The sequence below is a fragment of the Neofelis nebulosa genome, chromosome 5 (assembly GCF_028018385.1).
Source record: "Neofelis nebulosa isolate mNeoNeb1 chromosome 5, mNeoNeb1.pri, whole genome shotgun sequence".
Classification (NCBI taxonomy): Eukaryota; Metazoa; Chordata; class Mammalia; order Carnivora; family Felidae; genus Neofelis; species Neofelis nebulosa.
The window spans coordinates 159356242-159373096 of record NC_080786.1 but is presented as its reverse complement, the minus strand read 5'-3'; the positions used below and the strand labels follow the sequence as shown (position 1 = coordinate 159373096).

The window sequence follows — 16855 nt, the reverse complement described above, 5'->3', positions numbered from 1 at the left end:
CAGGAAGCCACGTCTGCCAGTCCAAACTCTGGACACAGAAAGCAAGGGAAATACAATGGCTGTTGCCAGCAGGTGTGGGGGTGGGGTGCGCAGCTGCAGCTGGGACCCAAGTAACAAAGGTCAGTGTTTTCTCCAGTGAGAAAAAGCACACTGTTGGGCAAGAGAAGTCACCACAGAACAAAGGAATGAAGAACACCTTACGGCGTGTGAAGGATAAAGATGTTATTTTTCTTGCTGAGTTGTTAAAATTCTAGGATTATTGAAGACTTGCACATATGAAAGCACAGACTATGAATATACTAATCTAACAGTCTCGACTAACCATACCGCCCCCCACCCCAGGATGGCACTCGGAGCTCCTGGGGATAAGAGCCCTGGGGCAGGCGAGAGGTGACCTGGAAAGGAAAAAGTGGCCTGGGGAGCACCACAGGTGTGGGAGGAGCACAGGAAGGACGAGACCCTGCCCTCTGGGCTGTGATGGAGGAGCACAGACGGCCCTGGGGGCTTCCCGGTGAGTGGGCGGTGCCAAGCATGGGTCACGGTGCTTCTCCAGGACCCCCGTGCACTGCTGCCAGCACTGCAGATGCAGGGCCCTCCCCAGGGCAGGGAAGAGCCCTGGGCTGCTATGTTTACCAAGGCCAAGGAGGAGGAGAGGCGCTCAGGGAAGACAAGCCCATGATTACAGTCCTGGGAGCAGCTACACAGGTCGCACCACCAACAGGGCGAGGGGCATGTGCCCGGGGGACCGCGCCATCACTCTGCACACACGCCTGGGACCCTGGCACAGGATGGCGTGTTAGTTGCTCCAGAGCGTTGATTGCCCCTACGGCTCAGAGACAGACGGGCTGTATTTGGTGCCACAGGTAATTCAGCTGTAGGAGTGAGAACTCCGTGTTTACAAGACTGAGCAAGCAACCACATTACCTGCGGATGGCGACCGTCAGCGCCTCAGGAGAACTGGCGCAAGGACAGATGACCTCTGGCCTCAGCCCTCTAGACTGGAAGACATTGAGGAACGCATCACAGGAGGATATGGACCCTGCGTGAGACAGAGGGAGACAAGCGGAGGGGTGGGCTGTTTCCATGAAAAACACGGTGCATTTTGAAATCACTAGCAGAGAAGAGTTGGAAATTCGTCCCAGAAAGCCTGTGTCTAACCCCTGCCGTGTTTCTGAGTTCTAACTCACAGCCAGCCTTGCCCTCACCCCTCCTCCCAGGTCTGCTGAGTGGGAAGTGACAGAGGAGTGTTTACAGGCAACTCTTCCTCCTCACAAGGCCCAGGTGCGTGTAAGTGCCTGCTGCGGAAAGCGCCTTGGGGCCACGGGGTCCCTGCCATGAGCGGCCCATGCACCACCCCCAGGCTGCCCCCCTGCTTCTTCCCTGCTCTCCCTGGCCAGTCCGGGGTGTCACAGATGTGGAAACTCAGCTCCCCGGCAGGTGGGTGCTGCCTGCTTGGGGCCGCAATCATCAGGACCCCAGGGCTGTACCACAAACCTCAAGCTCTCTGCCACAGAGAGGCCCAGGAAGGGGAAGGGCCCGCGTCCCACTCGTGCTGGGCACTGGTAGACAGCAGAGGACACACAAGACAACCCAGCTCATTCAGGGGGCATGCGGAGCGGCAGGATCTGAGGTTTGTGGAGGATCAGGTCTGGCGAAGGGCTTCCTCGTGGAAGCCTAGTGACTGGGAGGGTGGAGGCAGTGCCAGGTGAGAAGCTGTTGGCAGTGGGCTGTTCAGGTGGCTCGGGACACAGAGCAGCGAGCAGCTCTCGGTATCTTGGAGGCAGGACGGAGGGGGCCCTGCTGGGCCCACGTGTGGGTGGAGGAGCTAGAAGGCGGTGTTCCCTCCTGAGCGGTGGGGGACCCAGGGGTGCAGGGCTCTCAGGGCCCTTCTCACTAGGGGACTAGATGAAAGGCCAGCCTCTGGTCCAGGGTGGTTTCAATGCAAAAACAGCAGCACACAGCTGTTAAACCCACAAGAAAACCCACCTACCTGGTCAAGGGCTTTGTGCTGCATAGAAAACCCACCAAAGGTCAACGGAGCCTCCCCTGCGGCAGGCCTCGGACAGCCCCCAACGGGCAGCCGCGCTCAGACCCTGTGCAGAGCCCAGGGCGCACATCAGCCGCCAGGGTAAATCCCACAAGGAGGTGGAGCCAGATCAGTGGGGCCACAGGGACCAAGGACGGAGGCTGGGACAGGCTCCCAATTAGCATCTACATTCTGGTCATTTCTTAACGTATCTTCTGTCAATGGTGTTAAAACTGCTTTTAAACTCAGAGCCTTCATAAACATGCATGGGAGATACCAGTGAGTACCCCCACCCCTCCTCGCTCCCCGCCACCAGGGGTTGTATGTCACAGAAGGTTACAGGACATTCATTTATTTCATGCACATGGAATGTCGCCATGCTGTTTCTTCCATATTCTACTAAAGCCTCTTCCCCCCAGAGTCAGGCCTGCGGGAGGAGAGGCCACGTCCTCCATCAGCTGGGCTTACTCACAGGGGTTTGCGCCATCGGCCACGATCAGCATGCGCAGCGAGCTGAGGCTGACGTCCCTCTGTCCTCGCTGAGCTAGGAGAGACCAGTGCATGTCTCGGGATTTCACCAGCGCGGCCCGGGCTGCAGAGGAGGAGCACAGACATGCCCTGTGTCATGGGAAAGTGGTGCCCTGGCACCTCACAGACACACATGCAGGTGCACGAGAGGACAGACAACACAGACTTGTGTTTCTGGCCACAGGCTCCCTGCAGCCATGTCCCATAGGCAGTGCAACTGTCCTGACCTGCTGTGTTTAAAAACCAGCTCTGAGGTCTGATTCAGACACAGAAATCTCAGATCTGTCTCCCAACTTTAATTTTCTCTTAGAAGCTCTATCTTGCTCTTCCCATGTCTGCTCTTCTGTCTTCTGTGGTCCCTACCTGAGCTGCTGACTCACACGGTCATGTGGCCAGGCCTGCCGTGTGCTGGGAAGACACCAGGATGTGAAGAGACAGACTCGGCCCTCAGTCCTGGCTGCGCACAGACTAGTGGGCCACACCTGCCAAATCCACCACAACTTGAGCTGTCCTCCATAAAACAGGAGAAACAGAGACAGCTACCACCCAAGGCTGCTGCAAAGATGCACAGCAGAGCACACGCCCAACGTCCGCATGTGGCCGCCAGCACTGCGATCAGCATGGGCAGTCACCGGGGACAAGTTAGTGGGAGAAAAGAGACCTGAGGCCCAGCCTCTGGGCTTTCTGAAGGTGCCCCCCAGCCCTGCTGGAGTAGAGGCAGGGCCGAGGGTTGTGCAGGCGCTCAGGGAGCACTGCAGCTAACCAAGGCAGGGGGCAGGGCAGGGCACGGCAGGGCCCATGGGCAGCCCCATGGCACTCTGTCTACACTGCTTCCTTGGAATCAGCAGCTCTGCTAGTGGTGGCTTGAAAAGCCCGGCTTCAGATTAAAACCCTCTCTATCTACTACTAAGAATTGGGAGTAGTGATGTGACTGTAAAGGAAGTTTCAAGAGAATAAAATCAGAAGCCTATGGTCCTTGCAGGAGAGAGCTGTCATGGCGCTGTCCTCCACAAGGGTCATCCAGGCCGTGCACGCAGGTCAGGCAACGTCTGAGACGTGGTCACGGCACACGCGGGCTGTGGGGGCTCCTCAGCCTGCATCTGCAGTTCTGCGTGTCAGCTTTATTGTTTTCTTAATCTAAGTGACCTCTTTAATGAAGGGTGAATCCAACGACGGTGCTGTTTCCCGTTACCTTTATACGAACACACTTTCTGAATCCAGGACAGTGGGTTCACTTTCATCAGTGCGTACGGGATGCTGACCACGTGCATCCTATTCATAACACTCTGTGAAAAAAACAGAGGTGCTCAGGGGCAGGCCTCGTCCAGGGGCAGACAGCAGAGGGCCACATCACGCCAGAGAAGGCAAAGATAACGTCAATGGCCTTCTCATGAAGACACTTCATTTCAGATCAGGGTTAATTACAACACCTAAAAATAGGCATTGGTGTCATCTATTGATATGAAGCACTAGAATCCCTCATTGCAACAATTAGATCATTTAGCATACAACACTCACTGTTAACACTCCATGCCACAGACCAGCATCCCTTTTGAAATCCAGCACATTTGTTAATGTTTCAGCTGAAAGTGGACAAAGATGGTTAAACCACTGAGTGACCCTCTTCACAAGTCATGTGCATTTTTAAAGAAACTGAGATGAATACATCATTGACATGAAGGGTTTTAGGAAACATACACATTTCCAAACATCATGCACTAATTCATCAATTATCTTGGTTATCTATTCATATTACCAGAAAAACTCAAAAGTAGGTCAATATGACTTTGGATTCAAACAGAGAGCTGTGCTGATCCCTGGTCCGAAAACACAAGCAACGGCATGCCCAAGGCGGCTGCTCAAGCCTCTCACTCTGCAGTGAGATGTGGGGTGAGGACTCACCATGGACACACTTACTTCTCACTTTACACCCAGACTCCCCCATTTCTCGCACCGAGGCCACTACCCTACATCTTCGGGCAATATCACGGGCTGCTCGTGTTGTACCCCCCTCAGAAAGCTGCCCTTTCTCTCTGCTCTCCCCCAGCGGAGGTGGCGGACGCATGAGCGGGTGGCGACCCAGGCCGCACACAGCCTTGTGCTCGGCAGGACCTGGCTCCAGGCCCCACACAGGGGCTGTGAGCAAATGTGGCCCCCATCAAAACCACAGCAACGCCCAGGTGCATCCCCACAGGATGGACACCAAAGGTGAACACAGGTCTGCTGTGCCAGGAAACATGAGTGCTTTCTGAATAGGTTCTATGCACACGCCCCCTTTGTTAGCTAAAGAGCCCACATGAGAAGTGATACATAGATCTTGACAAAAAGAAAACCATGTGACTTGATTTAACGAATCCAATTTTTAAAAAATTATTCAGGCCCTTGAATATATCTAAAATCATTTTCCAAATCTTAACTGAAGTCTTCAGCTACCCCTTTTAATTTCATTATTTTTTTACCCCTTACTTTTAAACACCCATATTTTAGTTATTTAAACATACCATTCAATTTACTTTCTAGTTTTATTCAATTCCAGTATTGCTATGGTAAGGAAACTACCATGTATCCATTGTTATAGTTTTTAAAATAACAGTTCTCTAAGTTAAATATCCAATATTTAACAGTAAATTGCGGGGGGGGGGGGGGGAGCTACCTATATGTTACCAACAGAAAATCTACAACCATAAAGATTCCATTTCTGTATTTGCATGCATGACAGCTTAAGCCAAAACCATACTCATAGAATATAGTAATACAAACGTGGGTCCAATAAGATGGTTTTCCTTTTTTTTTTTAATGCAAGATACAATGCCTCTCAGCTACATCACAGATTGAACCAGCCCACCAGGCATAAGCAAGTGGTAGTGTGTGAATTTCATGCTCTGTAAAATCAACACACACATATATTTTTTGGAAAGGCCCCTGAGTGGGGCTGCCGGGGTGACCTAACACCCACGCCTCCAGCATGAGCAGAGAGAGCACCGAGCACTCTGGCTCCTGGCCCCACCTGGGGCAGAGGCTGGAAGAGCTGCCTGCATGCCCTTACCTTCCGAGTAGCCGCAAGCCTGGGTCAGAGCCCGGCATTGTGCCAGCAGGGATGCGTGGGACACCGTGACCCCCACTGTGCTGCCTTCTTTGCTTGTTTTATACTGAAAGATTTCAAGAAAAAAAATCCATTATGTGACGCTTCTGGAGGCCACAGCAGACAGAATGGGAGGCTGACAGAACTTAAAAAGGAGAAGTGGTCAGTCGTCTGTCCCTCACTAACCATCCTGTCACACCAGAGCACACTTTATGCCATGACTCTCAGGGTGACACCCACAGAGGAAACTAGGACACACCATGGGGCAAGTGTCCCAGCACACTGGTACACACAGGCTCCCCCTAACTGCTGACATCCCGAGGGAGCTGGGGAGGGATGATCAAGCAGGAGTGAAACCAGACCTGACTGAGCTCCCGTCCTACCCTTTCTGCCTCTGAGGTGATGGTAAGACAGAGGGTAAGTGTAAGCCTGTGACCACGCACACTGTCACGGGAAACGAGCTGGGCTCGTGGGGCCCGCAGGCTCCGAGCGGGACGAGGTCATTACCTCGATGTAGGCAGTCCCGGCCCCTGCATCCCGGGCCGGTGGATGCCAGTCTTTCGGGGGCTTGGTCAGATGCTTCCCATCGATCACCAACCAGGCGAGAGGGGGCCAACCTGTGAAGGCACGGACAAGGCACCGGCCCAGGCAAGTGGTGAGTGGGTCTCAGGGCTGAGCCGCCCGCCACTGGCAACTAGCCACTGAGCACCCAGGGAGAAGTCTTGGTCCCGTTTACTCTACATTAATTCATATTTAAGTCAGTGGGTGCCTCTGACCTGTGACCACCACACCAAACAGTGTAGGCCTAGACCCTGAACTGGGGCAAGGGGTGGGTGGCGAGATACACAGGCTTGTGACCAGGACCTAACTCCTGAAGACCCCTCAGCCCACATAAGGTTCGGCTGCCACGAAAGGATACCCGCGCACCGTAGGTGGACTCCCCCGCCTACCTTTGAAAGCTGCCACCTCTCCGGTCTGTGCCTTGGGCAGGCCTTTCTGACAAGCATCCGTGGTCAGGGCCAGGGCAACGCCACAGCTTCCCAGCAGAAACCCAACCTGCTGGCTGCCGGCGTCCTGCACAAAACATGGCGAGGCGCTCATGGGGCCGCCACCAAGGGCCCTGCCCGCTCAGACCCACACACAGAAAGCAGAGTGCTTCACCTTGCCCTTGCAAAGTCCTACAACCCAATCCTATGTAGTAGAGACTATATTTTCATGAAAGTAAAATATAAGCATTTTTAAATTTAAAAGACATATTTTTGCAATGAAATACAAAGTTCTAGATAATGGGCTAATTTCTCAAAGTGTTTTCCTGCAAACAAACGACATTTTGGAGCATTTTAATAAACTCCAAAAATAACAGCATGGAAATTTCCACTTGAATTGTGTTTAAAATTTACATATTAACCTGGGGAGTCCCGACCTTTGACACTTTTACTTATTCCCCACAGAAATGCACATTCCCTGTCAACGCTTCTTCTATATGTGTCCCTCAGTAAAGGTTTGTCATTTTCTTCTTGCAGGTTTGACAAACCTCTTGCTTCTTCCGAAGAGTCTCTGTAGTCAAATATCTGTTCATCATATATTATCCTTTGAGATATACTGGTTTTATTTAAAACTTTACTTTTGGGATTCTTGAGTATTTGTTGCTGACAATGCTCACTTTAAATACCTGAACTCTGAAATGGTAGAGAGCTTTAATCTTCTAAAATACATGCTTTGTCTACTCCTAAAATGCTATTCGTTTTCCATAACCAGACTACTGACATTTACACTTAAGATGGGACTGGCTACCCAGAACATCAGCAAGCTCCCCACATTAATCATTTGTTGGTAACAAAAAACGCATGCCGTTATGTAAGTGGACAGAAATGCAAGAAAATTTCCATCTTGCATATTCAATATTATCACTGAGAAGTGAGCTACAATACATTAATTACTGTGTGATTTATTTATTCCCAAGAAATGAAAATTATTATCAATAAGCATATGGTTTTGGGAGAAAGTTTAACAAAATCTTATCAAATCATAAATTCTATTCATCAGAGAAAAAGTGCTCACTGTCTGTACTGGAAAGTTCACAGAGATGATATATTAGCTCCATCTACAGCTTCTAAAAGTCCCTTTCACCAGCAAGATACGTAAAAATGAGTAACTGTCGGTGAAACCGCATCTAATGTCTCCCGAAGTCCTGCTGTGCAGGACCCTCCCTTGGGTCAAAGCAGCACCTGTCTGCCAGAACACGTCCTTTCCTGGGAGGGCAAGATAGGACGTGTCGCGTCTATGTGTCAGCTTTGGAAGAAAACCCCGCGGCCCAGACAGAGTCAACTACCTTTCTTGTTAGTGGCACTTCTATGGGGACAGGAACCAGCTCTGCCAGGAGACAGCCATAAAACCCCACCATGAACATCACAGGGTCACTGTTCGGAAACACCAGGGCCACCTACAACAGCGCGAAGGAAAACCATGAAACCCACTCACGAAGCGTGCGATCATTCTCAACACTCAGGATCTCTGCTGACTAGATGGAATCTGGGGCAGTTTAGATGATCTTACAGCTTTTCAAATTGGGTTCAGAAAATGTGATTTGGAGGTTAATTCTTGGTCCTTAAACTCCCTCAACCATGTAACTTTTCATAGTTTTTAGGCTGGGATCTTTATTCCACATGCAACAAAATAATTTAAAATGTTTGTGTCTAGAGGCAGTCCAGCCCCAGTCTGGCTGTGGGATGGGGACCTGGTTCTGTGCACTCTATCTGGGCAGCAGCTGAGGACCCCTGGTGAGGTACCGCCCCCCGCCCCCACATCCGCCAGTCCAGGTGAGAAGTGCCGGAACCAACAGGAAGAGTGGACTCGGAATCAAATGACACCTAAAGTATCTTCCAGAAGGTAAGGTCCTAACACCAAAGTTTTAGCTGAACAGATCTTCACTCAAGGCTTCAGTGTACTGACAGGGGACGGGGGAGAGCACGGAACACCTCAGCTAAGACCCCTACAGCTGCTGCCTCCTGCAGACTCCCTGGGGGGCCCACCTGATCACCATGCTGCCACTGTTTAAGCCGTATCTTCTATTTATCTTACATTTTTATTTTTATCAAAAACATTTAAAAAACACACAATTTAAGATGACAAAAAGTACTAATGAAAAGTAATACCCATATGCTCCGCCCTTCCTCACTCCCCAAGGCAACCACTTAAAAAATATCCTAGGGGTGCCTCGGTGGCTAAGTCGGTGAAGCATCAGCTCTGATTTCATCTGACTCTGATTTCGGCTCAGGTCACGATCTCATGGTCGTGAGGTTGGGCTCTGTGTTGACAGCACGGAGACTGCTTGGGATGCTCTCTCTGCCCCTCCCCAGCTGGCGCACCAGGATGCACACTTGCTCTCTCTCAAAACAAACAAACATTTTTTAAACATCTTACATCTTCCTCTTGCTATTTATTCATATTTTTAAATATTATGATGCTTATACTACTATATTCTATTTTTTGAACATATCTCAGTATCGATTCTTTTTCCTATCACTGTAGATGAACACTCAGCCCTCTGTGTTCCTGCCTCTTTCTCTTCCCCCATCCTCCAGCTTCCATTTCTTAGAACATCTGATAAACTTAAAAGCTATTTATGGAACAAGATTTTTATAAGCTCCAAATCTTGTAGTGAGTTTGCTTGAAACCATAAATGGTAAGTCAGAAGAGTGGACAGACTGCTGATGTGGGCCCTTGGACACAAAACAATGGCTGCTAATAACTCTCCACTTCATTAAGACAAAACTCGAGCTACACCTATAGTCTCTGCTTGAGGTCTGGAAATCGAGTTTCTAGCAAGTTAATCTGTTGAAAAGGGCAAAGCTCTCCTTCAAAAGTTGATGTAACAGTGGTTGCACCAGAACTATGACCTGTAGCTTTGAGACTAAATGTTTGGTATAAAAACATTTTTAGAGAATTTGTTACAAAGAGTCGTGTTTGTTCACTTTTACAAACTCTATTCCTCAAGGGAAGAGAAATTTGCCACCCACATCTCATAATGAGTTCATTCACTGTGATCCTGTCAATCTTTCATAATTAACCTAACTACGTGGACTCTCTCACAAGTCAAGAAGAATATCTGGAAGTCTCTGTCCCTGCAGGAATCTTTTTCAAGAAAAATAAATTAGTGATTCTGGATTCATTTTAAAGCACATCATAAATCAGGAATTCTTACACGCTTGTTCTAAAGCACAAGCATTGTTCTCATACTATTCACATGTTTACAGCCTCGTCCACATCTGCTGATGGTGACAGCTACCACCACCTTTAGTTGCTTTGCTTTCCAGTTTCCACTGGCCAATTTGTTCTAAAATGCTCCACCACGTGTGTTAAATACCTATCGAAAGTATTTTCCAAGTAGCCAAGCAGTCGGGTGAGCTCCTAAGTCTTACCAGATGCTCAGGAGCAAGCCCCAATCCTGGGACCTCCGTCCTCCTGGGCTGCCCTGCTCTGCGGCTCACTCCTGTTCCCCTTGGAAGCTCAGAGGCTCCTTTCTGTACCTGGTCCTGCTGTGGAAGCAGTAAGGAGTGTTGCTGAGCTTTGCTGCAGGCCCTTCACTTTGAAGCTAACATCCTCCAGCTCCAGGATGTTGACTGGCGTTACTACAACCATTTACAACTCTCTACTCTCTGTCCTCCTTCCTGTCTGGAACTCCTACTGGCCAGATGCTGGACCTCCTTGACCAAGTCTCACGTTTGCACTATTTGTCCTTCCCACTTTCCATCTCTTAGTCTTCCCTACTAGCATCTTTTTCTTGATTTATGGAGCAATATGTTCATCTTAGTTCTCTAGGGATAGTAATACTAATTTTTTAAAAATTCCTTTTCTGTTTCTGGCTTTCTGCCAAGTTTCTTTCCTCTTCCTCTCTCTTCCTCCCCTGCCTGGCCACCATCCCCTTCTCTTGTTTTTCTCTTCTTTGCCCTTTGGTTGTTCTCTTTCATTCAGGTTTCCTTCTTCAAATGTCCTTGGCGACTGGTTCTATTTAAAGAGTGGGCAGGCAGAGTTGCATGAAACTTACAGTTTCACTACTGGGTGATCTGACCACAGGCAGCCTCTCTCACTAGATTTTCTTACTACTGGGTGTCCTGTCCTCCATCCTGGATGTTCTGGTCTACCTGCACTTCTCACGTCTGGTTCAGTTTGCCTGGAGCAGTGCTGGCCAACAGAACTTTCTATGATAATGCAAATGTTCTATCTTCAAGCTATCAAATGTGGTAGCTATTAGCCACATGTGGCTTATGCATGAGCCCTTGAAACGTGGCTTGTGTGACTGAGGAACTAAATTTTTTATTTTATTTACTTCTGGTCAATTTAAGTAGCCCCATGTATCTACTGCCAAAAATGTTGGGCAGTGCAGTAAGTACAAGGAACACCACGTCTCTAGCCTCCTTCGTAACCACCTTTGCAGTGAGGCAAGAGGGGGCTGCCTGGTCATATGGAAGAGAGGAAGAGGTACATAGGAAACACACAGAATTTCAAAGTTACATCAATGTTCTCTCATAAAACCTAAGCTTTGGGGACCTAATATTTATTAACATTAATATTTTTATTAAAATCAATATATATGAAGTCAAAGAGGAAAGAACTTGAAGAGTCAGTGGTTGGGCAATGAGGAAGAATAAAAAGAACCATCATCTTATGTACATCATCATAAACTTTTTCCATATTTAATATTTTTTCTTTGTTGACTTTAAATCCCTTGTGTTAATGCTAGAAGTCTAGCCAACTGATGGAATACTGATTTCAATGAGACATATTTTTAGAGTTTCTGTTTTTGCTCACTCCAATAAGTTATATTCTAGTTACTTACTCTGTCTCCAGGTTTAAGTAGTGGTTCATTCTTACTAGTCAGTTTATTAAGTAGAGTATAAGCTAGTTTTAAACTCCGACTCCAAAGTTTGCCTAAAATAAAATAAAAATACTAAGCAATGTAAAATTTAAGAAACTAATTATTAACATTTTAATGTAGCAATCACAATACCCCATAATGTACCATCATTCTATTGTTGGAAATTCAGGTAGTTTCCAACTGATAACTATTTTGCACAATGCTGTAATGAACATCGTAGTTTTATCTTAAACACAACTTATAGATTTATTTTTCTTAATACAAAAATAGAACAGGATTTTATCATAGAAAATTTAGAACATAGAAAAGCTAGCAGAAAAAAGTCAGCGTTATTTCGGTTACATGTACACACACACACACATATACACATGTGCAATTTTCAAGAAATGGGACAATACTTCATTCTGCTTTTCTCAATCAACATTGCACTGTGAGTGCATTTTCATGTCATTAAATGTCTCTCAACCACATCCCTTATCAGAGTGGCATATAGTTCTTTTAACCTTTATGATTCATGAGGTGGGTCCTACCTCCATCTCTAGGTTCCACTCAAGAGAAGACAGTCTGGGAGGTGTCAGTAATCTGCTCAGAGCCACTGGCTGCTGGAGTGGTGTGTCTGGCCCTCCAAGACCCAGCCCCTAGACCCAGGACCCCTCCCCGCTGGCACACAGTCTCAGTACAGAGCCCTAGTGGATGCTCAGCAGAGGACAGCTTCCCCGAGGAAGATGGGAGATGAAACAAAGAGTCAAGGTCTCTGGGGAGGTAGACCAAGGCCGGGGTGACATGGGGTAGGAAGACAAAAAAACCCGAGTCCATCCCCACACCCACAGCAGCCTTGACATTTACCCCATGCGATAATGTACCAAAGAGGTAACACAAGAGTCACAATTTACCTCCCTCAAATTCCTGTGGAGCAGCCACGCCCTCTGAATAAGTGGTAAAATTTCATTGCAAATAATACTAAACCTAGGCTCAACATTGTGAAGTGAGCAAACCGTGGGACCCAAGAAACAAATGAGAAAAAAAATACTCAATTCAAAGCACTGTTGCCTTTGTCTATATAGAAAGGTCAATTCAAGATGTTGCTAACTGTAATACATACAGATTTCCAATCCAGCTATATAGAAAAAGAATAATGCATCACGACCAGGTCAGTTTATCTCAAGAATGCAAAAAGTTTCAACAGAAAATCAACATAATTTGTCACATTAACAAAGGTGAAAAAAAGTAAAACAATTTAACAATCACTCAGGATTTTAAATGATTTTTAAAATCCTTCTTAAATTCAAAATGGAAGGAAATTTCCCTAAAGTGATAAAATCCTATAGGAAATATCATAATCGATGGTCAGGTATTGAAAGCTTTCCCTGAAGAAGTAGAAATAAGTCAAGGACAAAGGCCTTTTTACTGAAAGTCTTAGCCAATGCAACAAGGTGGAGGGGTGGAGAGAAGGTAAGCGGTTGGAAACAAAACTCATTATTTGCAGATGATGTGACTGAGCACATTATGAATCTTTTATAACTGAAGTTAACAAGGCTGCCAGACACCACAACAGTGTAGAAAGACTATCTCATTTCTGTATACTGGCAATAAATGTTAAGTAAAAATTTTTAATGATTGTATTTACAATACGATTAAAACAAACATGCCACATATCTAAGAATATGTGTTAAAAAAGATATGCAGTCTCACCACAAGAAATTATAAAACATTACTGAGATAAAGTGAAGATCTGAATGAATGGAAGGATATGTTATGTCCGTGCGCTAGAAGACTCAATAATGCGAAGGTGTCAATTTACAAACTGTTCAAAGCAATTACAACCAAAATCTCAACAGGTGTGCCTGTGGCACCTGACAAACCGATCCCAAAGCTGGCACTGACACACGGATGAGAACAGCTGACACACTCCTGCAGAAGGAAGCGAGATTCCTCCACGGATGTCAAGACTTACTACAGAGCCACAGTAATTAAGGAAGTGTGGTCCTGGCCTAAGGCTATATATAACCCAGTGGGCTGAAACAAAGAACCCCAACTGACCCCACCGCATGTGGACCGGTCCACCTAGGACACAGGTGCGCTAGAGAAGAGTGGCAGCCTGTGGGAACGAGCACAGACAGCTGGCTATCCGTCCTGAAAATCTGACCCGAGACCCAGCCCCACACCACACACAAAACAGCAGAGCTCTCACAAGATACTAGAATAGCTTTATGATCCTGGCGGAGCGAGAGTCCTTGAGAACACAAAGCACTAGGCAGGAATGGAAGGGCCTTCTGCTCACTAACCTCCCATTCGGGAGTAACAGCCAAAGGACAAAGTGGGAGACACTTGTAGCACACGTCACTGACAAGGACTGGTATCCAGAGCACATACAAAATTCCCACAAATAACTCTATATTTAAAAATGTGTAGGGGCACCTGTGTGGCTCATTCGGTGAACCATCCGACTCTTGATTTTGGCTCAGGTCATGGTCAGGTCATGACCTCATGGTTTGTGAGCACGAGCCCCACATACAGCTTTGTGCTGACAGTGCTCTCTCTCCCTCTCTGCTTGCCCCTGTCCTGCTCATGCTCTCTTTCTCAAGATAAATAAAGACAACATTTTTTTTTAATGTGTAAAAGATTCAATAGTACTTAACAAAAGAGAAAATCCAAATGATTCAAAAAAAAAATCCAGGAAAAGATCTCAACCTACTCAGTCTTCAGGAAAATCCAAATTAACACCAAAATGAAATATTACTACCATATTCTCATCAGATTAGCTATAATAAGCCTGGCTGACAATGATGGGGAACAGGTGGGCGAATACACTGATCAGGTAAACATAAACTGGGAAAGACTGGCATTATCTGATAAATGTAAAGATACGTATAATCTCAGACCCAACACTTCCACTCTGAAGTACATACCCTACAAAAATGCATGCTTATGTACCAGGTGGCACACCCCAGAATGTTCCTAGCAGCACAGTTTGTGATAGCCAAATCTGGATATCACCCAAATGTCTAGCAACATTATAACCGACTGATATGCAGATTCTGATATATATTCATTCCTTGACAGAGATCAATGTGCTGCAACTATACACAATAATATGGATGAATCTTAAAAGCATAATGGAAAAAGATTCTGCTTCCAAGTAGGAGAGAGTACTGGTGGCAGACCAGGGCTCCCACCTGAAAGAATTTAAAAACTGGATAAAATGCAGAAACCATCTGTTGGAGGCAGCAAAGTCAACTAAAGGAGTTAAGACTCCAGAGAGAAAACCCTTGGGGAGGTGAGCTGACTGTGCACAGCTGTTTCTTATAAAAGCTGGGTGTTTAGGGTTCTGGCACCCACAGGAGATGGAGTATCTCATGCCTCATGCCTGTGGATCACTGCCTCTGAGGCACAAAGAAAACAGCAGAGCTGCTGGCAGAGGCTGGGGGCCGTGAGAGCACAGCCGGCCTCCCCCTAGAAGACCTACTGAGTCCTAGGACTGTGAACGACAGGACGCTGAAAATCCACGCTGAAAACCTCTGAGAAGCAATGTGGGATTCTTAGTAGTACACGAGATAGAAGCCAGGGTTGTGGGACCCCAGAGGAAAAGCACACAGGTGCTCAGACTTGACTGCAGTGACCAGCCACCACGGTACCTGCCAAGAGTAGAGAGGAAGGAACTTCTCTCAAGGAAGGCCACATCACCTGGAGCCTCAACAATTTTTTACACACAGTGTCTATCATTCAATCAAAAAGGTACTATGCATCCCAAAAGACAAGTTCCCCAGACTAAAACCAAGAGAAAGTACAGACAAGAGCAGCAGGCCTGGAGGTGACAGGACCCTGGAGCTTGCCGACAGAGTCATGGTAAGGAAATAAAGGAAAAGATAAAGACAATGCATGGAATGATAAAGAATTTTCCTAGAAAATTATAATAGGAATTAGAACACAGAAGTGAAAATTTTAAACCAAAAAGACAATATCTAAATTAAGAACTCATCAGGAATTTCACGATACAATAGAAATTTCAGAAACCAGAATTAGAGATTTTGAATTAAGGAAAATAAATCTCCAAACTGAAGTACAGATGACCCTTGAACAACACAGGTCAACTTACACGTGGGTTTTTTTGATAGAGTATAATACTGTGAATGTATTTTTTTCCCTTATGATTTTCCTTTTTTTTTTTTTTTAATTTTTTTAAATGTCTATTTATGTTGAGAGGGAGACAGAGACAGAAACAGTGCTATCAGGGGAGAGGCAGAGAGAGAAGGAAAGAGAGAAAGAATCCCAAGCAGCCTCCACACTGCCAGCGTAGAGCCTGATGTGGGGCTCAAACTCACAAACTATGAGATCATGACCTGAGCCAAAATCAACAGTCGGATACTTAACCAACTGAGCCACCCAGGTGCCCCATGTTCCTTATGATTTTCTTAATAACATTTTCTTTTCTCTACCTTACTTTATTGTAAGAATACAGTACATGAAACATATAAAAAATATGTATTAATCGACTACCAATGTTATCGGTAAACCTTCTGGTCAACAGTAGACTACAGTTAAGTAGTTAAGTTTTCAGAGAGTCAAAACTTATATTTGGGTTTTCAATTGTGCAGGAGCTCAGTGCCCTTAACCCCTGCATTGTTCAAGAGTCAACTAAATATATAGAAAAGAATACAAAATATAAAAAAAGAACATGAAAGCTACACAGAATTCAAAAAAGGTATAAGTGTAATCAAAGTCTGAGAAGGAGAGGAGAGAGAGACCAGAAAAATGAATTCAACAGGAGAAGGTGGTCAACAGCCACACCCCTCACAGCAGGCAATGAGCTCCTTCCTTAAAGAATTATAGACCAATCTCTAATGAACACAGATGCAAAGATCCTAAACAACATATTGGTTAAATCAAATCCAGACATTTGTTAAGAAGATATCACAGCCAAGTGGAATTTATTCTAGGAATGTAAGGGCTGCTTAACATTTGAAAATTAATGTAATTAATGTAACTCATCAAATTAAGTGGAGAGGAGAGAGAAACCATATGATCATCTTGACAGAGCAGAAAAAGTGTTTGATAAAGTTCAATGCCATCCATTATAAGAAAAAAAAGACCTTTTACTAAACTAGGAATTGAAGGGAACTTACTTAATCTGACAAAGAATTTCGACCACAAAACAAGTAAAAAAAACTACAGCAAACATCATACTTCATGACCCAAAGCTTTCCACCGAAGATGGAGAAGGAGGCAAGAATGCCCACTATCCAACATCGTACTGGCAGTCCTGGCTTGTGCAGTGAGGAGAGAAAGAGATAAAAGGTGTAAGTACTGGAAAGGTCCAAATAACACTGTCTTTGGCCATAGA

The 16855-nt window shown here is 46.2% G+C and overlaps 1 protein-coding gene across 10 annotated transcripts in view; it reads right to left on the bottom strand.

The window, feature by feature from the left end:
• Positions 1-16855, bottom strand: part of DIP2A (disco interacting protein 2 homolog A) — a 118471-nt gene that overhangs the window by 34417 nt on the left and 67199 nt on the right. For all 10 annotated transcript variants that reach the window (XM_058732342.1, XM_058732338.1, XM_058732332.1 and 7 more), the window contains 9 exons: positions 11476-11567; positions 7969-8079; positions 6587-6710; positions 6144-6253; positions 5601-5703; positions 4073-4137; positions 3747-3840; positions 2499-2618; positions 925-1039 (listed from right to left, as the gene is read on the bottom strand). In XM_058732342.1, coding sequence (XP_058588325.1) covers positions 925-1039; positions 2499-2618; positions 3747-3840; positions 4073-4137; positions 5601-5703; positions 6144-6253; positions 6587-6710; positions 7969-8079; positions 11476-11567 — 934 coding nt within the window. The remainder of the gene's footprint in view (positions 1-924; positions 1040-2498; positions 2619-3746; positions 3841-4072; positions 4138-5600; positions 5704-6143; positions 6254-6586; positions 6711-7968; positions 8080-11475; positions 11568-16855) is intronic.